At 34.9% G+C, this 26,736-nt stretch overlaps 2 protein-coding genes across 2 annotated transcripts; both read left to right on the forward strand.

Annotated features, from left to right (window-relative positions):
* LOC109233879 lies at nucleotides 488-3,349 on the forward strand. Its single transcript, XM_019399734.1, has 4 exons — nucleotides 488-573; nucleotides 1,312-1,425; nucleotides 1,519-2,101; nucleotides 2,156-3,349. Exons 1-4 carry the CDS (start codon nucleotides 488-490, stop codon nucleotides 3,347-3,349), a joined length of 1,977 nt encoding a protein of 658 aa, XP_019255279.1.
* On the forward strand, nucleotides 4,993-6,267 carry LOC109233898 (uncharacterized mitochondrial protein AtMg00810-like). The gene has a single exon (XM_019399752.1). It carries the CDS (start codon nucleotides 4,993-4,995, stop codon nucleotides 6,265-6,267), a length of 1,275 nt encoding a protein of 424 aa, XP_019255297.1.

The following is a 26,736-nucleotide window of genomic DNA, read 5'->3' on the forward strand; positions in this document are numbered from 1 at the left end:
ATTGAACCGCTCCGTCTGGCCATCAGATTGCGGATGAAAACTTGAGCTGTGACTCAATTTTGACCCAAGGCACTTGAAGAGTTGGGTCCAAAAAGTTGCTAGTGAAGCGCGAGTNCCCCCTAATAGTACTTAAAAAAAATAATCCAAAGTTACAAGACTAGACTTGACTAAGCTAGAGAAACATAATGGAAGTACATGAAATAAAACTACTCTATATTTACAATGAAAATGACTTAGTTTTCTATAAGGCAGCAGCAGGTCCGTTGTCAGCAGCAGTGTCTTTGGCATCACGGTCTGCGCGCGCGGCGTTGTCTGCGCACGCGGCGCTGTTGGCTTCTGCCTGCGGCATGGCGCTCGCGAGGGATATCGGTGGGGCGACAGAGGCACCTACGCGCTTGTCACTTGGTGCGGCCAAGACCACAGGGCCGTCCGTGGCGCTAGGCATTGGGAGGTTTGCTAGGACGCCACGGGACGCGCCCAAGGGGCCATGCGGCATGGCTGGAAAGCCGCCCATGACAGTAAGCATGCATTGTTCTTGTCTATTCTTGTTGAAGTTTCTCTGGTTGTAAGCCTGTATCTCTTTTTTACTTTTCTTTTGTGTTTTTAATTTGCATAAGAGTTCAACTAAACTTTTCCTATATATGTTGTTTCTGTGAAAGAAATTGAGCATTCAATCAAAAAATTTAAGGCAATGAGTGACGTGGTCCAAGATATTATAAACTCGTTAAACATCGGATGAGGGACAACTATATTTCTCTATTACTTTCAACAAAGTATATAGCACGATAAGCAAAAAGGAGACCTAAATTTGGGTAGAGTAGTGATACACACAAGGATAACACACATTAAAGAGGAATGTTAGCGCAAAATTACTACTGACCCCAATTAAGTACGTCGAGTTTGAGCTGTAATTGATTGATTGACGTCTCATCGCTCGTGCATAATTTCTCAAGTCTTACACTTTCAAATCATTTACACAGTAGCGAGGCGCGGATCTAGTGGTGTAGATACAGGTTCATTTGAACCATAACTTTTAGCCTAGATCTGAACTTACTTTTGTAAAATCAATTACAATTAATGAAACTATTGAATTATATATGAACTCATACTTCAAACAAGGTGATGGTTTTTGTTATTGGAATCTAAAATTTGACCCTATAGAATTAAATTCAGCATTGTTGAAGTCCATAAAGAGAATGAAGAGCAAAAGCCCAAAGACCCAAAGTCACCGGCCCATATTTATTACATTGATCCGACCCGGTCCATTTGTAAATAATACAAATAGAGTATTTCCTATTATTTTTTGTACAGATACACTTTCATTCTTTCAGCTATAAAGATATCTTCCTCTTTGCTCTCGTATTCCCTAATCTACTGTAAGCGTCTAGATGTTTCTTCTCCAAACTTATGCATTGTGAAGAATCCGTTAGTTTTCATGGTATCAGAGCCAAGGATGACGTAGCTCGCATGATTTCCGGCGGATTGATGTTAGCCCTATTTGTTCTCTGAAGTTTTCAGTTTTTCCCACGACGATGTTGTGGTGATTCAATATGTCTTTCCGGTGAAGCTCGGAGGTGGAGATTTTCCTTTTATCTTCCAATTGAAGGTTATTGCCTTTCAATTTCACAGAAAATTTGGTAATTTTCTTCCAATTATAACTGTGTTTTCACTGAGTTCTAGTTTGGTGAATTTCGGAACCCTAATTTCTCGAAGTAACTTTGCTATGGCCCCTAATGTTGATGCTTCAAATGTTACCACTACTGCTTCATCTAGTATTGTTGAGTCGTCACATCCTTTATACCTGTATCCCTCTGATTCCCCTGGTACAGTTTTGGTTACAAAATGTTTTAATGGGACGGGGTATGGAGGATGGAGAAGAAGCATGCTGATTGGTTTGTCATGTAAGAACAAGTTGGGAATTATAAATGGAACTATCCCTAAGCCTAGAGCAAATTCTGTTTTGTTCGAACCATGGATTCGTTGTAACGATATGGTCACTGCTTGGATACTAAATAGCTTGGATACAGAAATTAGAGAGAGCGTGATGTATACTGAATCCGCACAAAAACTGTGGCAAGAGATTGAGCAGCGCTATGGCAAGGCAAATAGTACTAAGCTGTTTTAAAGTAGAAAGGATCTTGCATCCATCTCCCAGGGATCCTCCAGCATTGCATATTATTTTAACCGTATTAAGAAACTTTGGGATGAATTAGCGTACTCTATCTCATATCCAGATTGCACTTGTGGATGTAAGGAAGCATTTCAGAAGATAGAAGAAGAGCAAAAGGTTCATCAGTTCTTAATGGGGCTAAATGAGTCTTACACTGGAGTTAGGAGAAATATCTTGCTTATGAAGCCCTTGCCTGATATTGACAGTGTATATGCAATGTTGATAGAAGATGAGAGTCAAGTTGAGAGTCTGTCCTCCAATCCAGCCTTTATTTCAGATTCTGCTTCTTTTGCTACTGGAGTTCAGAAGCCCTTCAGTTCTGCTTACAATTCAGAAGCTACCATTCAGAAGCCTTTTAATTCAAGGGTAAATTTTGACTCGGCAAATAGGGGCAACTCTAATTTGATGTGTAGATATTGTAAGAAGCCAGGACATCTCATTGATAAATGCTACAAACTACATGGGTATCCTTCTGGTTTTGGAGCCAAATTCAAGAGGTCTGTAGCTTATGTTCATGTGTCAGAACCATCCAATATGGGACAACCTGATAATTCTGATTCTGAAGGATCTAAAGCAATTCCACTCGACATTGGAGGGAATATTTTGACAAAGGAACAGTATGATCAGTTGATAACTCTACTTCAACAATCCAAGTTTTCATCCACTGCTCAGGAGAGCACATCTGCTTCAGCCAACTTTGCAGGTTTGATAACTAATACTGCTTTTGATAATTGTGGTTTTCACACTTGCAATCTGTCTAGGGTAGAGGACAGTTTTTGGATTATAGACTCAGGTGCAACTAATCATATGACTCCTCATGCAACACTACTCACTGATATTAAAACTCTTCCATTACCCTATCTTGTTACACTTCCTAATGGCTATAAGGTTAAAGTGACCTGTACTAGTACTCTTTTCCTTACCAACACAATGTTTCTTCCTGATGTTTTACTTGTTCCCTCTTTTCACTACAATCTCATTTCTTTGCATCAATTGTTGGTACAACTTCAGTGCAATGCTTTCTTTACTCATTATGCTTGTGCTCTATTGCAGGGCCCTTTTCTGAAGAAGCCACTGGTTCTTGGTAAGCTTCAGAAGGGGCTATACATTCTTCAACAAGCTGCCCTTAGTAATTCCAATTCTTCCCCTTCTTTTCTTGTAAATACCATTACTGATTAATGAAATGAATAAGAGCAGTTTTCATCCTTCTGTTCCTGTGTGTGCTGTTTCTGGGAATAATATAACTGGTTCTGGGAATAATATAACTGGTTCTGATATTCTGTCTATCTCAGAATATCAGAACCAAAATGAAACGCATATGGCACCTGAGATTAGGACATGCCCCTTTTGCCAAAATGAAACGCATACCCTTTCTTTCCAACAAGTTACCCCACAAACAGTCTTTTCTGTGTCCAATATGCCCTATGGCCAGGCAAGAAAGACTCCCTTTCCCTGAAAGTTCTATTCAAACTACTGCTTCTTTTCAGTTAATCCATGTGGATCTATGGGGGCCCTATCACACTCAAACATATAATAGATTCAAATATTTCTTAACTATTGTAGATGACTTTACTAGGGCAACATGGACTCATCTCCTATCTTCTAAAGCCAATGCCTTTACCATTCTAAAATCATTTATCTTTATGATTCAAACTCAATTCAGTTCTCATGTTAAGGTAGTGAGATCAGATAATGCATTTGAATTAGGGGCAGTTCTGAGGCTATTTCATTCTTCTCTGCCCAAGGAATTCTTCATCAGACTTCTTGCCCACATACTCCTAAACAAAATGGTGTAATGGAAAAAAAACATAAGCATCTTCTTGAAACTGCTAGAGCACTCCTTTTTCAATCTAAACTTCCACTTAAATACTGGGGAGAATGTATTATAACTGCTACTTATCTCATAAATAGATTCCCTTCCCCTCTACTTCATCATAAATCCCCTTTTGAATTGCTGCATGGTTCCTTCCCTTCTTTTAAACACTTAAGAGCTTTTGGATGCTTGTGCTTTGCTGTTGTGCCTAAGCCATATTGAGATAAATTCAAGTATCGGACAATTCCTTCTATTTTTATTGGATATGCTCCAGGAAAGAAAGCCTATAAGTTGTTAAATTTGTCTAACTCATCCATTTTTCATTCTAGGGATGAGGTGTTTCATGAGAACCTATTTCCTTATTCAGATTCATCTACTACTCATCTATTTCCTCTTGTATCTCCTTATACTGATGATGCACATGAATTTCATTCCACCTTAACAATTCCTCATTCCTCTCCTCCTTTGCCATCTGCTCCCTCCTCTAGTTCTACACTTCCTCCTTTTAATTCTGATCCTCCTCTCAGAAGATCTGAAAGACCATCTAAAACCCCTGTACACCTAAATGATTATGTTTGCACCTTAGTTACTAGTTCTAAGAATTGCTCTCCTACTCCTGACTCAAGCTTGGTGGAACCTCAATTTTTTCATCAAGCTGTTTCACATCTTGCATGGCAGGAAGCTATGTTAAAGGAGTTTCAGGCCTTGGATGCTAATAACACTTGGACTATTGTGCCACTTCCTTCTGGAAAGAAAGCAATTCCTTGTAAATGGGTCTACAAAATTAAACAAAAGGCAGATGGGTCTATTGAAAGATATAAAGCCAGGTTAGTCATTAGAGGTGATAGCCAACAGGAAGGGGTTGACTTTACTGAGACTTTCTCCCCTGTAGTTAAATTGACCACAATTAGATGTTTGCTGACTATAGCTAGTAAGAGAAATTGGACAGTGTTTCAGTTAGATGTGAACAATGCATTTTTTGCATGGAGATCTTGACGAAGAGGTATACATGAAAATTCCACCTGGTTTGTGTGTTCAATCCACTTCTTCTGGACTTGTTCTTGCCTGCAAGCTTAATAAGTCCCTATATGGTCTTAGACAAGCTTCCAGGCAATGGTATGCCAAGTTGTCATCTGCCCTTCAATCTAAAGGTTTTCAACCAAGTATGAATGATTACTCATTGTTTATAAAACTGCATGCTAACTATTTAACTGTCATGGCAGTCTATGTAGATGATATCCTTATTACAGGTGATGATTTGTTAGAGATTACTACTTTGAAGAGTTTTCTAGATAATCAGTTTAAGATCAAGGATCTTGATGAGATACACTATTTCCTTGGTTTGGAAGTTCTGAAACAATCTAATGGGTTTTTGATTAACCAGCATAAGTTCCTTGTGGATCTTCTTTCTGAATTTCACTGTTCAGCTGTTTCTCCTGTGGTCTCTCCCCTTGATCCTCACTCCAAGCTCTCAACTGATGTTGGAGATCTACTGTCTGATCCTTCTGGATATAGAAGATTGGTGGGGAAATTGAATTTTCTCCAACATACTAGGCCAGACATTTCTTTTACCGTCCAATATTTGAGCCAATTTATGTCTGCCCCAATGATACCCCATTTGGATGCAGCCTATCATGTGCTTAGGTACTTAACTGGGACACCCACTCTAGGCTTGTTGTTGTCCAGTTCTTCTGATCTTACTCTTCATGGGTTTTGTGATTCTGACTGGGCCAGCTGTGCTGATTCTCGAAGGTCTGTTAGTGGTTTGATACTCTTCCTTGGTGGTTCTCCTATTGCCTGGAAATCTAAGAAGCAGCCCACCATTGCCCTATCCTCTGTTGAGGCTGAGTATAGGGCCTTGCGGCTGCTTGTTGCTAAGGTGACTTGGGTTCTCAGATTGTTGACTGAGCTTGGTGTTGCTAATCTTGCTCCTGTTGATATTTATTGTGACAGCCAGTCTGCGATCCATATTGCGAAGAATCCTGTTTTTCATAAACGGACGAAACATATTGAAGTGGACTGTTATTTTGTGAGGGATGCTTTGAAGTCAGGGGTTATCGCTTTACACTCTATCTCTACCTCCCTACAAGTTGCTGACATTTTTACTAAATCTCTGTTGGGTGTTCATCAAAAGGCATTTATCTCCAAGCTTGGAATGGATTCCCCTTCCAGCTTGAGGGGGGGTGTTGAAGTCCATAAAGAGAATGAAGAGCAAAAGCCCAAAGACCCAAAGTCACCGGCCCATATTTATTACATTGATCCGACCCGGTCCATTTGTAAATAATATAAATAGAGTATTTTCTATTATTTTTTGTACAGATATACTTTCATTCTTTCAGCAATAAAGATATTTTCCTCTTTGCTCTCGTATTCCCTAATCTACTGTAAGCGTCTAGATGTTTCTTCTCCAAACTTGATTAAATTCGTGAATCCGCCTCTGATTCAAAGATGCGAAAGCAGAAGAAAAAGAAGTTGTCATCAACCATGAAAATTCATGCATCTTTGTGCAGTACCAGTTACCCGTTACAACGAGAAAAACTAAAATTCCATTTAAGAACTGGCAAAAAAGCTATAAACTGTCAATTGTAATCATCATTATATATTTATATTAGTCTTGAGCACACTTCAAGTTTCTTTCCTAAGTGATGGAGCAAGATGAAAATGGCTAGACAAATTTTAAAGAACTAACAAAGAGCTTACCTTATGTTATAAAAAGAAACTTGAGAAAGGGCCGCTCCTACTATAACCCTAAACTACAAGCTAGCGCGCACAATACTGATAAGTGATAAGTCATTTTGTGTTGGCTGCTTACAGGCTCGAAAGTCTCTTTTTTTGCATCTCCTCCGTCTCAATTATGATTGATTAGCTTCTTTCTTTGCACAAACGCGTGATTTACTTGCATAGTTTAATATGTTTAACATGTTTTACCATTCTGACTGCAACTCATTCTTGCTCTGATGATGCCTATATTGTTCCTTTGTGATTTCAAGTAATCCAATCCAACCATGTGCCCATTGTATTTTCTTTTCCTCTCATTATAACTTGCCTATTATCACCAGCATTGTCACCAGTTGCTACCCCTAAAAACTCAACTTTTAGTTTCTCACTTCCTCCCACACTACAACATTATGCATCTACAGCTACGAATTCTTTGCTACGAATAAAAAAAGCGTGGCTATTATCTAGCAATAGCCATAAAAATTGAAATTTCGTGGCTGTTCACAATTTGGTGAAATTTCTTAGCTACAAAAAGTAAATTGGCAAAGCTAATTCCTACTTTTTGCTATAGTTGGTTAGTATCGTGACAATAACTGCGAAAATAGCTACACATTTACTGCTACATTATAAATTTGTAGCTAATTGTTAGTTTTTGCCACGCATTTAATTTATTATAGCAACAATAAATATTTAGCCACAATAAATTATGTCAAATAAAATATCGAATATATTTGCTTCAAGTTATAAAAGTCGTGGCAATAATTAGCTCAATAGCTACGATGAATATCATGGCAAAAATAAAATAGCCACGAATTTATATAGCTACAATAAATATTGTAGCTAATTCTAAGTTTTGCTATGCATATGAAGTCATTGTAGCAATTGTAATCTTCTAGCCACGATACATTTGTTTGCACATAATTTCATAGCTAAAAAAAACTAGTCTTGCTACAATTTCCAAAACTTAGCTAGCAAACTCGTTGGGTACATATGTGCTCAGGAAAAACTCAACTACGAGAACNGGTTGGTTAACAGACACGACCAACAACAGATACGAGCAAGTTAAATGAAGAAGGCACGAGCAGTCATACAAATAGTCAACGCTCGTACCTATTCAAGACATTCAAAGGTCAAAGATCGAGAAGAGTCAAAGGAATGAATCTGACAGCAAAAAAGAGCTCAGATACAGCATTTAATGAGTATTAAATACTAGAAACGTTAGAGAATATGTATTTAATGTATATGATTGCATAACGTAACATTTAAGGTCATTAATTACCCATAATTATCTTATTATGACAAAGGTAAAGTCTGTATTCCCAAAACAGCAATAAAAGGGAAAGTCACACACTACAACATTATGCATCTACATCTACGAATTCTTTGCTACGAATAAAAAAAGCGTGGCTATTATCTAGCAATAGCCATAAAAATTGAAATTTCGTGGCTGTTCACAATTTGGTAAAATTTCTTAGCTACAAAAAGTAAATTGGCAAAGCTAATTCCTACTTTTTGCTATAGTTGGTTAGTATCGTGACAATAACTGCGAAAATAGCTACACATTTACTGCTACATTATAAATTTGTAGCTAATTGTTAGTTTTTGCCACGCATTTAATTTATTGTAGCAACAATATTATTTAGCCACAATAAATTATGTCAAATAAAATATCGAATATATTTGCTTCAAGTTATAAAAGTTGTGGCAATAATTAGCTCAATAGCTACGATGAATATCATGGCAAAAATAAAATATCCACGAATTTATATAGCTACAATAAATATTGTAGCTAATTCTAAGTTTTGCTATGCATATGAAGTCACTGTAGCAATTGTAATCTTCTAGCCACGATACATTTGTTTGCACATAATTCCATAGCTAAAAAAAATAGTCTTGCTACAATTTCCAAAACTTATAGCAACTGTTGGGACATATGTGCTCAGGAAAAGCCTACACGAGACAACTCAACGAAAAATCTATTTTAGAAGCTTATTAAAAAATTTGACACGCAAAGAGCATCTAAAATTATAAAACTTCATAATAGATAATTTCTTAATTGGGTTTTTCCTTATCAAGAGATATAGATACATTTGTATTTATAAAAAGAGGACAAACATTTTACACGCCTTGTGACAATTATGAAACAAAATTATAAAGAGTAGGAAGACAGAGGTTTAGTCACTAATTCATTAGTTGGAATGAATGCAAGGGACTTTGGTTGAATTTGTTAGAGTTTATAAATTCAAGTGTGAAATTTATTAAAATTCTTATAATCACATAGCTATTCCTAAATCAAGTGTCATGCATCGAGAATCTATTTCTATAAACAACTATGCTATGTTTAACAATATTTATTTATTAATTTAATAAAAAATTCGCCATAGTTTCCCCTAAGCATCCATCAACGTAACACCTTGTAGAAAAGATCATTCAACTCAATCCAACTAAAATTATCAAGTCAACACTATTGAATATTAACTCATATTCAATTAGAGTAATTCATCAATATAATAAAGTAATACATAAATTCTTTAAAATAATAAAGAACTAAACACCGTCTCAAATAAATAAGTAAAAGTTTAACATTACTTGAGGATAAACAAATATGCATATAAGACTTCTAAATATTTTACAGTAATAAATCTTCATCCTCAGTTTCAGGTTCTGATTCGATGTCTTCAATAATATCATCATCTAAGGTAACATTAGTGCTGATAACGTCAAGATCATTTCTTTTCCAGTTCATAAAGTCTTCATCTTCCTCAAATGTACACGCGAACTCTTGAGCATTTTGTTGAAAAGTTTCTTCACTGAGAGCACCACCAGTAAAATAAGTAGAATGATCATTCAATACAATGGACCAATTGGGATGAAGACTATCCTTGACATAAAAAACTTGTTCTGCTTGAGATGCAAGAACAAATGGTTCATTTGTTGCTAGCTTTCGTTTAGTATTGACACTAACAAAGCCATGTTTATCTATCTTCACTCCTTTTCCAATGTGATCAACATCCAACCAATCACATTTAAATAAAACAATCCGTTTACCTTCAAGATATTGAAGTTCTACTATTTCGGTCAGAGTACCATAATAATTTATATTTTGGCCATTCATTATTCCTCGTACTAAAACACCACTATTTTGCTTCACCCTATTTCCTTCGAGTTGTTTAGTATGAAATCTAAAACCATTTATCTCATACCCTTTAAATCTTTGGACTCCATCAAAAGGACCTCTAGCCAAAGAATACAACTTGCAACTTACTTGTGAATTTCCTTTCTTGCGCATTTGCACAATCTGTATAATAATAAATAAATAAAATAATGATGCTAAAGAAGTATTACAAATAAAAATTAACAATGTAATGAAAACTTACTCGATGGAAAAACCAATCATCGAAGTTCATGTTCCTATTATTCTGCTCGTACTCACTCTCGTACTCACTGTTTAAAATAACCATAATAATTGAGAAAAGGCTAACAAAATCAAGCAGAAATGTACAATGGCATAAAAAAACGTACCGCAAAAATGGTTGAACTTCTTCACAATTTCTCAAAACATAAAGATGAGCTTGTTTTCGCTCAAGCTCTTCAAGATTTCTGGATGTATCTCCTAATAAAGGGCAACCCTTTTGTTCAAAAATTGATAATCTACTGAATGGCTCAACCTGATCACCTTCACAATTTTTGTCCACTGGATTATTCTCTTTCCCACTTCCATGTAAATACCTTGAACAAAATATCAGACTTTCTTCAACAATATATCCTTCTGCAATAGATCCTTCAGGTCGACATCTATTACGAACATAACATTTCAATTTTCGCAAGAACCTACATGATGATAATAATAGTAATAGGCAGTTAAAACGCTTAGCATGATAAATTAATAAACCACAATAAATTGAAATTATGAAATACAAAAACATACCACTCTATTGGGTACATCCACCTGTATTGTACAGGCCCAGCAATCTTAGCCTCTCTTGGAAGATGAATGACCAAGTGCACCATAATATCAAAAAATGTTGGTAGGAATATTTTTTCTAATTTGCTCAATGTTATTGGAATTTGAGTTGCAAGCTGATCTAACACATCAACTGTTACTGTTTTCGAACATAACTCTCTAAAGAAAATACTTAGCTCAGTAATAGCAGCATAGACATTGCTCGGCTCAACACCGCGTATTGCAAAAGGAAGCAGCTGTTCCAAAAGAATATGAGAATCATGACTCTTCAGTCCATAAATTTTACGATCCTTTAACTTTACGCACCGTGATAGATTCGAAGAATAACCATCTGGAACCTTAATATTTTTCAAAAACTTGCATACTTTAGACTTCTCCTCTGGTGATAAAGTATAGCATGCTGCTGGATAATACCATGTTCCATCTCTTTGAGTTGGATGCAAATCTCTTCTTATACCCATTTCCTTCAAATCACGACGAGCATTCAGATTATCTTTTGTTTTTCCTTCCATATCTAATAACGTCCCAATAATATTGTCACACACATTTTTTTCAATTTGCATGACATCTAAATTATGACATATTAAATTATTTTTCCAATAAGGAAGTCTGAAAAAGATGCTTTTCTTCCTCCAGTTAGGCAGAATAGCCTAGAAGACACTTATACTTGTCTCACTTGGTCATGTCGGTCCCTGTACTCTATTGCTTAACAATTGAACACTTATACTTGTTCAAACTCTATATATTAAACCCTTATGACCGTTGACTAAGACTATATGGCTGACTTGGCTTCAGTGCGTGACTCACGCGCCTTTTAGGGGTGTGAGACCTTTTAGAAAGCCCTAACAATAATATTTCCCCTTATTTATTGGTCTTCTTCTCGATTCTCCATTGTTGAACCTACCTGGAGCTCTCTTTCGGCATTAGCAAAATTACCTTTTCTTTCCCTTAATTTTTTCCAACTCTTTCGTCCTTGTTTGGAATCTCCCCCGATAAAATTACACCTTTAAGGGACTCCGTAAGAAACAAACAAAAACTCCTAATTTTTTATCTGAAAAAGCATTCAAGATTCCTCCATCTTCCCCAAAAATACCATAATATTCTGATATAACTTGGTGACCACAATCCAGAATGGAACCCAATCAGTCTGCCAGTCATTAGCTCCTGATAGAGTAGTGATTGCAAAGGTACTAACGGGCCTTGGCTGCTAACAATCATCTATCTCACTCTCTTCATCTTATTATAAAAAATTACATTCAAAATCTTACGAAGCTTAGTAAAAACGCATGAAGATGAAGGAGAGATGGAGAGTAGAAGGAGAAACGAAGATGAAGCGTAGAAGGAGAAATAGACGATGAAAGAGAAACAATCTGTGTAAAATGAGGGAAATAGGGTTTGGGGGTTTTTTATTTAATTTTTAACATATTATTTCTTATGTGGCACCAAATAATGACGCGGAGTCCAACGTGGAGACGATTGTGTTGCACGCACCATTGACCTCTTCAGAAAAGGGTTTAATATATAGAATTTGAACAAGTATAAGTGTTTAATTGACAAACTATAGAGTACTGGGACCGGCATGACCAAGTGGGACAAGTACAAATGTCTACTAGGCTATTCTGCCCCTCCAGTTATGAGTGGCTTTACCCTTTCCGTGCCTTTGTTTCTTCTGGGTCTTACCAAATTTAATGTCTTCCAAGCTAGCGAACTGATTTAAAATATCATCACCAGAGAGAATGTCAGGAGCATTCAGATTATCTTTTTTTTTTTTTATTGTTATTGCAGCCTGTGGAGGAGTTATAAAAGCATCAAGGTCGACGGGCACATGAATAATGTTTTTCCTCTTGTCAAAACTTATTGATATGTTTCAAACAATGTTTTAATATTTGGAATGATATTGTTGAACCTTTGTTAAATTTTGTTTATTAATATATTGTGTTTATTACGTAATTGAAGATCTTATGCTACAGTTGCCTATGTGTTTCACTGTCAAAATTTGATTGTATTTCTAAATAGGCTTTATATGAATTATTGTGGCTAATAATGCTTGTGGCAACTTTTTAATTAGTAGCAATAAATTTTTAAATTTGTAGCTAAACATATATATTGCCACATAATAAAAACGTAGCTATATATTTTTATTTCCATAGCAAAAATGAAGAAAATGTATTGCTACGATTTTATGCTTCATGGCAAAAGAGAATGGAATATTAGCTATGGGTTTTTCAATTTGTAGCTAAACATATACTTCTACAATAGCCACGTATCAAGAACACGGTTATTCATTTTCACTTTCCGTAGCAAATGATGAAAATCATTTGCTATAGTTCTATATACTTCATGGCTAAAAATATGGAATATTAGCTACAATATAAAAAGGTTTATGGCAAATACTTCAATTCATAGCTACGAAGTTTTCAAATTGTAGCTAAACATGAGTATTATTGTCACGAGACTAAGCTCTAGAAATAGCCACAAAATTTGAGTTTGCATAGCAAATAAATTAAATCTTTTACTATAACACAACATTTCGTGGCTACAATATGAAGATAACTACAAATTTGTTCATCGTGGCAAAAGAATAAAATCACTTGCTATAAGTATATTTTTTGTAGCAAAAACCTTTTACCATCATCGCTACAACGTAAAAAATTTCCGTGGCAATAAGTATTAGTCCTTAGCCACGGATCATATAAAGTTTGTAGCTGACTTTTAGCTACGCTACATTTTGCTACGAATGCTACGGATAAAAATATTGTAGCTAAAGTGTTTTGCCACGAAAATTTTCATATTTAGCTAAAGTATTTTTCATAGCTATAGATGCGTAATGTTGTAGTGCCATGACGGACAAAAAGACCGTTCAATCCATGGTTTATATTTTATTCCAGAATCTTATATATAATACTTATCTATCTATATCTATATCTATACTATATTAAAAGCACGAAGGCCCTTATCGAAATCTTTTTTACCCTTTTAAAATAGAGTTCACACTAGACGAAATAGTCACTTATTTATTTCCCTAATATTTAGAATTTTAGAATTAATTATAATTTTAATCATTAGAATATTTCCTTATTTAAACTATATAAGAATTAAATGCTACTACTTAGGACTTTAAAATCATTAAAGTTTTATGGTTCCAAATAAGATATGTTCTAATCAAATTTGAGACAGAAATCAACATGCAACAATTTCAAACTATATATTATTGGTACGTTTTTATCTTTTTATTGTTCCTCTCTTAATTTATGTCCACAACTTTGTGCATACTAGTTCTCCTTCTACTATCTCATTCGGCACAAAAATTTGGACAAAGCCAAAAATTATTTATCACAAAAAAGAAGAAGAGGATTTGTTGTTCAAGAAATTAAACCTCCCAAAAAAATAAACGATATACAAATAGGAGATGTATCTAAAAATTATTAAAAGTTTTTATCTGTCAATGCTTTTAAGTTGAATATATCTACTGAGATGATAGAGAACCTCTGTGGGATATAATTTCTTTCTTTATTAAGTTAGTTAAAATAGGATCAACATTTATTATTTTCAAGAACTTACACTTTAACTTTTAATTTATATATAACTCAAATATAATTTTTAATATAATAGTTATGTGATGTTTTAAAGCTTTATATTCATGGAGATTAAGTACACACGCGACGCGCGTAACAAAAGACTAGTACTACAAAATGTAAGAGTTTATGGACTTGCACATGTATTTCGTATTTATAATAATTGTATATTAGTTGCTAGTTTCCAAATAAAAAGTGATCTGCTAAGGTTTAAAGTTAAATGGGTCTATAAGACACCTCATAAAGTATGGGGTCTTATGTGTAGATACCCGGATGTAACTTCTAATTTAATGATGGGCTAGATTAGAATTACATAAATATGTGCAACTATAAATGGATTATGGTCCCCAAATCAGATGTAGGGTTTCTTTTCTGATATCCCAGTCGTTGAAAAATTTGAGAGCCACCCACGTCTTGGTTTGGAAGACCAATAACTTGCAAGACGAAGGATTCCATCGTCTCTCATGGATTCAAGTACGCTTCTAGCTTTTATTTGTAACGACCCGACCAGTCGTTTTGAGCTCTAGCGCGTCATTCGCGGTTTGAGGCCATGAGCAACTTCACTTCAGGTATTATGACTTGTACGCATGGTCGGAATCAAATTTCGGGAAGTTCGGAGTTGATTTGGAAAGAAAAGTCTCATTTCGAAAGCTTTAAGTTGGAAGAATTGACCAAGTCTTGATTTTTGAGTAAACGACCTCGGAATCGGCATTTGAAGGTTCCAACAGGTTCGTATGATGATTTTGTACTTGGGCGTATGTCCGGATCGGGTTTTGGATGACCTGGAAGCGTTTCAGCGCCTACTGTGGAAAGTTGGTATTTTGGAAGAATTTCATAAATTTGGATTAAAGTGCATTTCAATGTTATCGGTTTGGGATTCCGAGTCTAGGAATAGCTCCGTATGGTGATTCTGGTATTGGGAGTGTGTCCGAAAGTGGATTTGGAGGTCCGTAGGTCGTTTCAGGGTCATTTGGCGAAAGCTAGAAATTTGAAGGTTTTGAGAAGTTTGACGGGGAGAGGACTTTTTGATATCGGGGTCGGATTCTGATTTCGGAAGTTGGAGTAGGTCTGTAATGTCGAATGTGACTTATGTACAAAATTTGAGGTCAATCGGATGTGATTTGATAGGTTTCGGCATCGAATGTAGAAGTTTGAAGTTCTAAAGTTCATTAAGTTTGAATTGGATTGCGATTCGTGATTTCGATGATGTTTCATGTGATTTGAAGGCTCGACTAAGTTTGTAATGTGTTTTGGTACGTGTTGGTGTAATTGGTTGAGGTCCCGAGGGCCCCGAGTGGATTCCGGATGGTAAACAGATTGAGTTTGGGCTCGGAAGAATGTTGGGGCTGCTGTCATCTGGTGTAACCGCACTTGCGAGGTTTTGGTCGCAGGTGCGGAGCCGCAAAAGCGGCCAGGAGGGTCGAAGAAGCGATGTTGGGTGAGCTGAGCAGGAGCGCAGGTGCGAGGGAATGTCCGCACCTGCGAAGGCGCAGATGCGGAAGGAAAGGTGCAAAAGCGGAAGCGGGCAGCTGGGGGCATCTCCGCATAAGCGGAATATTTGCCGCACCTGCGGAACCGCAGAAGCAGTCAAGTGACCGCAGGTGCGAGAAGTCGCTGGGCAGAAGGATTCTTTAAGAATGGGGACTTTGGCCCATTTTCTTCCATTTTTCTCTTGGTTGGGGCGATTTTGGAGAGCTTCAAAGGGAGGATTTTCATCAAGCAACACAAGGTAAGTGATTCCCACTTATTATAAGTTAAATACATGGTTTGTATAAGGATTTAAACATGAAAATTTGTATAAATTTAGGATTTTTGAAGAAAAACCTAAAAATATGTATTTTTGGATTTTGACCACAAATTTGGGCATGAAATTGGAAATAAAATATATATTTGAGTTCGTGGGGCTATGGGTAAAGTTTATCTTCAAAAATTTTCGGAATCCGGGTACGTGTGCTCGAGGGTGATCTTATCGACTTTTCGAACGAAGTTGGAAATTATTGTAAATTGGATTATAATGAGTATTAGAGTATATATTTATGGATTTGCATATTTATTGACTAGTTTCGGAATATTGGGCATCGATTTGAGTTGTTGGAAAGGCTTGGAGCCAGTTATGGAATTTCGGAGCGAGGTAAGTCTCTTTTCTAACCTTGTAAGAGGGAATTAACCGCATAGGTGAACTAAATTAATATGTGCTTCTATATGTAGGGGCTACGTACGCACGAGGTGATGAGATCCATACGTAGCTACTAGCTATGCCTATGTTTGGGTAGTTTTAGGTTTACACCATGCCTTGTTGATATTGTTATTTGATTTATGTTTATTATTTGCCTTGAGAAGAAGCGAGATTTAGTTGCTTATTAATTGTCTTGAAAAGAGTTGAAATTGAGGAATTTGAGATTTTAAAAGTTTTCGTTTGAACTTCGTATTTTTGAAAAGAATTGAGGAATATTATAATAATTTGAGAAATCTATGTTCAACCGCGTCGCAAATATATTCCGCGAGCGGGATAGATTTTCACTACTCTTATGGGAGCGGGTCGTTCGCCTCGGCAGGTTAAATAGATGCAACTATGGTTCGTGCCGTTCGACCCTCGGCAGTGCATATTTTATATTTACATGTTGGTTCGTGTCGTTCGACCCTCGCCAGTACACAGTTTATATTTATATGCTGGATCGAGCCATACGACATCGGCATGACTTGCGCTTGATAACTCTGTGGAACTAATAATAATTGAAATTGCTCTATTGGCTTAAGATATAAATTGTTAAATGATGAAAAATAAATTTGATAATTTCCATTAGTAAAAGAATTATTAATTATTTTCGGTTATTAAATTTTCAGCTTTGTTATGCATTCCATGCTTAAATATAATATCGATATTTTATTATTAGCCCATAGTAAGTGTCGGAGTCGATCCCTCGTCACTACTTCTTCGAGGTTAGACTGGATACTTACTGGGTACGCGTTGATTTACGTACTCATACTATACTTGCTGCACATTTTTGTGCAGGTACAAATATGTCCAGTGGCTTTGTGAGAGCAGAGGCGTGTTTAATGCGGGGACTTATGTGAGCTGCATTTCATATTACGACCCGCAGTCAGCAGAGTCTCCTTCAGTGTATTTATATTTGTCCTGTCCAAATTGTATTCCGGACATATGCTATATTTCATTTTACTTCCTAGTTGATGCTCATGCAATTGTGACACCGGGTTTTGGGGATGATTATGGATTGTTCAGTATTGAAATTGTAAAAAAAAATTATTATTTACTCTATAAATTTCATCTTTTACTATTTAATTGAAGGAAATTATGATTTCAAAAATATTAAAATGGAAACTAAATTAAGTATTTATTGTTGGCTTGCCTGACAGCGGTGTCCGACGCCATCACGACCTTTAATGGATTTTGGGTCGTGACATTATTCTCGATGATTTGACATGATAGTTCTTGAGTAAAAGATGATACTCTTCATCTTTAAAGTAATTTGGTTCTAACAATTGGTATCAGGAGCCAGGAGGGCTCAAGCACATACGGGGCCTAAAGCCAAAGTTTAATACGAGGCCTAAATTTTCAAAAGAAAGTTATAAGATATGTTTTTATTTGAAGTCTATTCTTCTAACTTTTTGAGATATAAAGTTGTTAATAATTTTTTTTTATAATGGATTTTCTCTGATAATTCTTGCTTGATTGATAATATAGCCAACTAATTTAATCTTTCTTGAGATATTGTTGCTCTTAGATAAGATTTTACAAAGCAATAAAAGTATAGAACTATTAGAAGCTTACAAGTATTGTTGAACACTTGTACTAGTGAAACCTTGGAGAAAGAAGGTGAGTAATGAAATCTTGGAGAAAGAAGTGAGTAAGAATATCAAAGAGAAACACAAAAAATATATAGGATTTTCTGAAATATAAAGAGGTTGGAAAAAAAAAAAGATTGACTTGGACAAATTAAGGAAGAGAGGGCAAATTTTTTAATGAAGGAGTAAAAAATAAAAAAATAAAAACTAAAAGTTATGAAAATTATTCAACTACTCATTTTTAAGTAAGTCAAATTATTATTTTATTTATATATCTAAAAAAATTTATTTCCTCTATAATAAAAACTCTAGTTTTGTATTAAAAATACTAAATATTATTTTTTAAATACCTATAAACGTATTATTTAAAAAAAAAAATGGGGCCCCCCAAATTTAGGGGCCTAAGGCCATCTCCAACCTTACCCCATTTCCCCATAATGGGGGCAATTTTTGGGGTAATAAAGCTCCAACTCTCCTCTATTTTTGCCCCCAAAATGGGGGATGAATAGTATTCCCTCAAATATGGGGGTACACTATTCATCTCCCCCATTACTATTCATGTATATTTTATTATTTAATCTTTTAATTTATCTCTTTATATATACCTAATTATATTTATGTAATATCTTTATAATATTAATTATACATCTTAGCTTTGGCGTATAATTTTGATAAATTAATTTTCGTGCATTTATTATTTTTATGTAAAAGTGTAAGTTAATTTTATTATAAGTTATAATTGTACAAAAAATATATAATCATCTCAAAAAATGAATGGTGCAAATATAAAATATTAGATGTTGCTAAAATTGAAATGTGCGTATACCAAATATTAGATGTTGCTAAAATTGAAAGGTGCGAATATAAAATACTTAGTTAATCTTGTATCACAATGATTTCACTTTTGTTTTAATTATTAGTTAATCTATAATAATTGCTTACAAATTATATTATTTAAAATTTTATGAAATTGTTTTAATGAAAATTACAAATTAATGAAAATAAAAGATGGAATTTGTTTAATGAAAATTAAAAAATAAAATTGAAATGAAAGATAATAATATAATATAGAAGAGAGAGAAGAATATAAAAAAGTTTGGGGGAAAAAATGGGGGAATGGTTGGAGTAAGTTGTCCCCAGAATGAGGAAATCCCTATTTTGGGGACCAAAAATGGGGTAAAGGTTGAAGATGCCTCAAGACACAAGCCTTACTCCACATAAGGTTGGAGCCGGCCCTGTCAGGAGCCTATATCATGATAAATTGTTGAGATTAATTTTCAAGTATATTTTATTATAAATATATAAATAAAAGTGGCCAGTGAAGTCGCTGTTGTTGCGACAATAGTTTTCTGTTAAAAGGATTGCTGTGTGCCATTTTAAGGTTTACTATGATGAATATTGAATTAAGGCTAAGGGTTGAAAGTTTTGAATGCTACTACTGATTCTAGTATTAAAGAGAAAGGAAAATTTACGGATTGTTGCTCTTTTGCACGTTTGGATCTTGCTAAACGCTGTGGCAGATTTTGTTTGAGGCGAATCCTTCTTCTTCCTTATTACTTGGTTAAATAAAAAGGTGGTGGCGTGAATATGGTATACGAAATGGAGATATAACCTCCTTTATTCATGTATTTGATATTTTGAATTTTTTTCGTAAGAGGAAAAAAAATTAATGTTTAATACTATATTGTTCTGCGGCACATGTACATATCAATTCTTGATGTTCTTTCCTTTTATTCTGGGCAATTTTAAAAAGGAAAGAAAAGGAAATACAAGTTAGTGTTGTGTCATACAACTCTTGAAGCGCCATTATTTTTACGGCATAAGGAAACTGGTTAGTTCAATCTCTCTTATACATGTGTTGCCAGAAAAGGTATTTTGAGTTTATGAAATTATTATAATTTTATTCTTTGATAAATTTTATACTGGCTGACTCACGTTTTAAGGTCAAAAGCTAAGCTTACAGATTATGAAATTTAATTTAGAGCTACTATTTAGTTATTTTTGGTTTGGGAATTTAGAGCCGTTTTTGCGGCATACTTACTGCTAGAAAAGTTTGAGTAATTTTTTAATTCAGTTTGGTGTATTAATTTTTAGATTCATCGTTTTTAAGTACCGACAGTTATTGTTTGTGGTTAATTCATTTTGGGGCCCACCATAACTTAAGACTTATATATCAATGTTTTTTGGAAAATTTAAATTTGAATATTAAAAAAGTTTGTATATATTTTGAGATAAATAAAGTCGAAGCTTGATGTTGCCAAAGTGACCTCTTTTGTGGAGATATATTTATTTTGAATATAAAAGGTTGTGCAAGCGTAACCTATGTGAATATTGATCGGCCCAAAGGAAGGTTTAACAGAATTGCATGTACATTTTTGTGGTAATAAACACGTGGTGATTATTTGGTTTTACGTGTGAATAATAAATCGGCATTAAGGAAGATTTACTATTCGACATGTTCTTTATTGTCAATGTTTGATTACTATACCTAGATATCACTTACAAGTTAATATCTTGTCCAAAGATGAAATATTAATGGAGTGTCCGGTATCTTGAGATGGGGTTTACCTTTATTCAAATTTATTTTCATTTTGGTTTTAAGTATTATGTGAGCTTATTTCGTTGTTTGTTGTTCTCTTATTCAGTTGAAATTACTCCTGCAAATATTACTGTCAACATCAATTCAATTCCTATGTTGAATGGCACTAACTTCAAGTCATGACAAGAAAATCTCAACATAGTTCTCAGAATCATGGATCTCGACCTTGCATTAAGGGTTGAGTCTCCACCACCTCTTACAAATAAGAGTACCTCTAATGAAAAGAGGGAGATGGAAAGGATGGAGATGGAAAGGTGGGAGAGATCAAATCGCATGTGTATGATGATCACGAAGAAAGCCATTCCAGAAACATTCAGAGGCACTATGCCCGATAAGGTTAAGACGGCTAAGGAATTTATGGCTGAAATTGAAAAGGTATTTGTCGAGAGTGAAAAGGCTGAGATTGGTACAGTCTTGAAAAGTCTGATTCCAATGAGGTATCAAGGCAAAGGTAACATCAGGGAGTACATCATTCAAATGTCTCATCTTGCTTCTAAGCTGAAAGCACTTAAGTTGGACCTCTGTGAGGACTTGCTAGTGCATTTGGTTTTGATATCCCTTCCACCACGGTTAGCCAGTTTAAGGTGAGCTATAATTGTTAGAAAGAGACTTGGTCTGTAAATGAGCTCATCTCATACTGTGTTCAGGAAGAGGATAGACTGGAGCAGGGAAAGATAAAAAGTGCTCACCTAGCCGATGTGCCTAAGGACAAAAGGAAGGACAAGAAGAAAAAGAATAAGGAAGTTGCGGATATAGCAATACAAAAGAAACAACATCGGGAACCAATTACAGATGGTTGTTTCTTTTGAAAAGCTGCAGGTCATAAGAAGAAGGATTGTACCAACTATCACGCATGGCGTGCAAAGAAAGGTACACCTCTTAATTTAGTTTGTTCTAAGGTTAATTTGACTTCGGTATCAAGACACGAATGGGGGATAAATTTTGGTATAACTACTCATATCACTGCGTCTATGCAGGGTTACCTGAACTATCGAAAGCCTAGTAATGGTGAAAGATACATCTACGATGATGAAGGCAAGTCGGTGGAAGTCGAAGCAATTGGAACTTTTAGATTATCGTTAAGAACTAGTTTTATTTGAATTTGAACGAGACTTATGTTGCACCGATTTTAGATGGAATTTGATTTCTGTTTATGTATTAGACAAGTTTGGTTATTTTTATTTATTTGAAAATAAAAAAATTAGTCTCTTCATAATCCAAAATTGGTTGGTCCTCGTTCTTTATCACGTTACAATACTATATACTTACTTGATATGATTGCTTCGTTCAGTGAATCTTGCATGTTAACATAATTGGTAATAAGGGTAAATTATCAATCTAGTAGTCAGCTTCTTTATGGCACGAAAGATTAGGTCATATCTCTAAAGGAGAATTAAGAGACTTTTGTCCAATAATATTTTCTATCCCTTAATTTTTCAGAAATTTTTATCTCACTACTACCTCATTTGTTTTTTTTAAGATTAAGACGTCTGAATCTGAATACATATCTGAATATGAAAATGTAATATTAAGATTAAGACATCTGATTCTGAATACACCTTTGAATATTAAGATGTGTATTAAGATCTGAATACTAAATGATTAAGAATGTTTGCTTTTTTAACATCTGAATATATAAAGTTTATCTTTATTTAAAAAATTAATAAACATAAAACATAAATAAAATAATAATTAATCTAATGGTAGTGGTTTTAGGTAGTAGCTAATGGTGATTGGTAGCGATAGCAATCATGATAGGGGGTGGTGGTGGTGGATGGCGATAGTTAATAATCGTGGGTGGTGATGGTGGTTGTGGTTGTGGTTGTGTTGAGGAAGGCGATGGTGGATGGTGGTAGTTTATAATGGTGGGAAGTGTCGCTATGATTATTGATGGTGAAGGGGTGGTTGGTTGTGGTAGTTGAGGCGGGTGAATGTGTGGTTATGGTTGAGAATGATGGTGGGGGTGGTGGTATTTGATGATTGTAGGCAATGGCGGCAATTAATAATGAATGTGGATAATAGCATCTTAATGAAATTAAGTCTTTGTTATAGATCTTAATCATACAGACCTATGCAGACCCATTAAGTGGTTGTGAAGTAAAAAAAATACACTTAATTATTAAGATCTATATGGTTAAGATTCAGACTTTAAAAACAAACGCACTTAAATGTCTGAGATCTGAATGATTAAGATTCAGACCTCCATTAAGTGGAATCAAATGAGGCCTTGTCAAAAGCTTTCTGGCGGGCTTCATCCCATTTTCCTGCTAAATTTTAATTTATTTTGGAATCTGTATATTATGTGGTAATTGCGTTGAGTATTGTCCAACAAATTGTTTAACAATGACCGAAGAATATGAACTTTCTACTTATGATCGTCACAAATTGAATTATAATCAAATCGCTTTGGGTCGCTTACCAACGTCAGTAATTGATGATTACACAATTCGAACAATTTCGAATTTACCTCAAATAAAAAATGAATATACCCTAAATTCGGAAAAAAATTCCGAATTACGAAGGCTTAGTTCGGATCTAAAAGAATGATATTTTTGCTTGGTCAATTCAAACTAGTGGTTGGTTAATGAGACTCCTAGCTTAATTTCGATTGAAAACAAAACGGATTTCTATATTATAGTTATAATAATAGTAATGGTTTCACTTCGGGTAGCACCACTAGATCTTCAACAAAGTGGAAATTCTCGTATTCCGTATGTACATGTTCCTGCGACTCGGATGAGTATTCTTGTTTATATCGTTACGGCTATAAACACTTTTTGTTCCTATTAACAAAATATCCCCCTTTTTTTCGCTCTTCCGGAACCGGTACAGAAATAGGTGCCTTTTCTACGTTGTTTACCTTAGTTACTGGGGGGTTTCGGGAAAAACCTATGTGGGGCACCTTTTGGGTGTGGGATGCTCGTTTAACCTCTGTATTGGGAATAACAAGAGCATCTCTCAATACTCAGTTTCATATCTGAAGCGAGTTTTCAAGAAACTGCTCGAGTTTTAGCAAAAGCGGCTCTCCGGGGTCGTATAAATTGGTTGAAAGGCCTGAAAGAGAACGTTGTTTGGGGGGGGGGGGGTGATACCCGTTGGTACCGGATTCAAGGGATTAGTGCACCCTTCAAAACAACATAACAACATTCCTTTGGAAAAAAAAAGAATCTATTCGAGGAGAGATAAGAGACATTTTGTTCCACCACAGAAAATTATTTGATTTTTGTCTTTCAAAAAATTTCCACGATATACCCGAACAATCATTTCCTAAGGCTACTTTTTCCAATAATGTGTGGCTCTTTGAGGATGTTGAGTTTGCGGGTAGAGAGAGAGAGTTAAGGACTTTGTCTTTGAAGAGGAACATATTGATATTTTTCTAATTCTTATTGTCAATGCTCAGGAACAACTTTCTATATCTGACATTATTCAAGAAATAAATTCGGATCAAAGACTATCATTCAACCCATCCTTCAAGAAGTATTCCCAAGAACAAACTCTACAACCTCAAGAATAAATTTCAATAAAGAAAATCATCTATGGACTTAATAAAGTGTCTCATTAAAAGTATTACTAATTTCATCAAGTTATTGTCTCATTTGGTTTCGAGATAAATCTTGTTAATCATTTTGTATATCATAAGTTTAGCGGCAGTAAGTATATTTTTTATCGTCTGATGTATGATCAACTTTGTGTGAGTCTGAATATCTCATTTAATTTAGAGATGTTGGACAGATATTTAATTTCATAAACTTATCTTTTGAAAGCAGCTTAAAAGCTCAAAAGGTAATTACAGAAAACAAATATTTTATGTTCACATAAAGGAAGTCGAAAAAGTTAATGATAATCAAATATTCAGATATCGACTTCACTAGATGCTGATATAATATGACATACTTGGTTGATGAGCTATATAAGGAAGAGTGTTAAACGAACACTCATAGCTCTTTTCGCATGTTAGTTAATTTATAACACATTATGTAGCATCCGATTATTGAATATGACTGCTGAATTTTGTCACTGGCTGCGAATTTATAGATAAAGTCAAAGTACGTTGACATAAAGCTCCTGGTTGTTAAAAAAAGAGTTCGGAGTGATTATGTGTCTATAAAATATATTAGTACAAACTCCATAGTTGTGGATCCACTTGCTAAGGGACTACCACTCAAGGTCTTTCATGGGCGCACTGCTCATATAAGTGTCATGTCATTTAAAAATATTCAGTTTCATTGGGAGTTTGTAACTATTTATATGTTCTTTACAGACACAATTTGGTTTCAGTTTAAGGTTTCGGGTTATGATTTCAGTTTAAGGATATTTGAGATTTTTTCTGCAAAAATAAAGTATTCGTTTATTTTTGGGAAAATGCATAAGTAGCCCCATGACCTATACCCGAATTCTCAACTACACAATCTACCTTTGCTGCGGGTTTTTTATTACCCCCTAAACTATTTTAACGTAGAATTATTTGCACCCTTAAAACTGACATGGCAGAGTGTGTGCATTTCACTCTCCCAAGGAGAGTGAGAAGCAAGAAAAAACGATTTTCAGTTTTTTTTTTTGCTTTTTTTACCTTTTTTTCTTACTTTTTTCCCCTTTTCCTTGTCCTTTTTCTTTGTCTTTTTCTTTTATTTATTTTTTCGTTTCTTCTCTAATTTCGGCGGATATTCATTCACCGTCGACTTTGTCTAACCGTTTTTCTTTTCCTCTTTCTATCATTTTCACAAACAAATTAAACTCTCAAAAAGATCTATTCATAAGCATAGCAAAATACACTCAGATTTGGGTGTGGGGGGGGGGGGAATTCATCATCGGAAAATTTTTCCATGCCGGAAAAAATTCTTCTCAGCTTATATTCATTTTTCTTTCTTTTTCTTTTTCTCTTCCTCCCACACATAAATTACACTTTCAAGATATATATATATATATATATATATATATATATATATATATATATAACAAAACACACTTAGATCAGGATAAAAATCTGTTGCCGGAAAAAAAAATTCGCCAGAAATAATGGTGTCCTTGAAATTCCGACGACCAACATTTTATGCCGCCGGTGACCAAAACAAAAAGAAAGAGAATGAAATAACAAAAAAATGAGAATAATAAAAAATAAGAAAAAAGGATAAAAAAAGAAGAAGAAAGAATAAAAAAAGTACTAAATATACATGTGGCAGCGCGTGTAGTTCACCACTTGCCAAGAGTTTGGTTGTCTAGTTTTAGGGTGGTATTTATTGGATTTAAAAAAAGTTTAGGGGAGTAATAGGATTCCCGCAAAGATAAAGTGTGTAGTTGGAATTTCGGGTATAGGTCAGGGAGGTACTTATGCATTTTCCCTTTATTTTTCACTCTAACTTATTTTTCAGTTGGACCAGTTGAAAATAGGCATTCTTGGATCACATTGCATGCAATTTTCATGCTATGCATCCATACTTAATCTATGTCATTTGGTTATGTTGGTATTCATGATCAAGGAAGGTTTAGTTACGATAAATGTAACAAAAGCCGCTTTGGTCCAATATTGGCATGATTGGTAGACGAGATTGTTTCGAGGTACTTTGGTTTATGATAGCAAATATGTTTGAGCTCATAAGGTGACATACAATTATAAAGTTATATGTATGTGTATATATATATATATATATATATATATATATATATATGTGTGTGTGTGTGTGTGTGTGTGTGTGTGTGTGTGTGTGTGTGTGTCATCCAAGTGGGAGATTGTAAGAGTTTATGGACTTGCACATATATTTTGTATTAAGAATAATGTATATTGGTTGCTATCGTTAAAAGGTTGACCCAAATTATAAGTGATCTGCTAAGGTTTAAAGTTAAATGGGTCTATAAGACACCTCTTAAAGTATGGGGTCTTATGTGTAGATATCTGGATGTAGCTTCTTATCTAATGATGGGCTAAATTAGAATTACATATACATGTGCAACTATAAATGGGTTATGGTCCCCAAATTAGAAGTATGGTTTTCTTTTCTGATATCCCGTCGTTGGAAAATTGAGAGCTACCCACATATTGGTTTGGAAGACCAATAACTAGCAAGACGAAGGGTTTTACCGTCTCTCATGGATTCA

The sequence above is a fragment of the Nicotiana attenuata genome, chromosome 1 (genome assembly GCF_001879085.1).
Source record: "Nicotiana attenuata strain UT chromosome 1, NIATTr2, whole genome shotgun sequence".
NCBI lineage: Eukaryota > Viridiplantae > Streptophyta > Magnoliopsida > Solanales > Solanaceae > Nicotiana > Nicotiana attenuata.

Excerpts from the sequence above, each read along its gene's own strand:
- LOC109233879 (XM_019399734.1), top strand. The coding sequence starts at position 488 with ATGCGGCATGGCTGGAAAGCCGCCCATGACAGTAAGCATGCATTGTTC. Across the intron at positions 574-1,311 it reads GTTTCTCTGGTTGTAAGCCT|ATACACTTTCATTCTTTCAG; the intron begins GTATCTCTTTTT and ends TTTTTTGTACAG. Across the intron at positions 1,426-1,518 it reads TTATGCATTGTGAAGAATCC|TTTTTCCCACGACGATGTTG; the intron begins GTTAGTTTTCAT and ends TGAAGTTTTCAG.
- LOC109233898 (XM_019399752.1), top strand. The coding sequence starts at position 4,993 with ATGAAAATTCCACCTGGTTTGTGTGTTCAATCCACTTCTTCTGGACTT.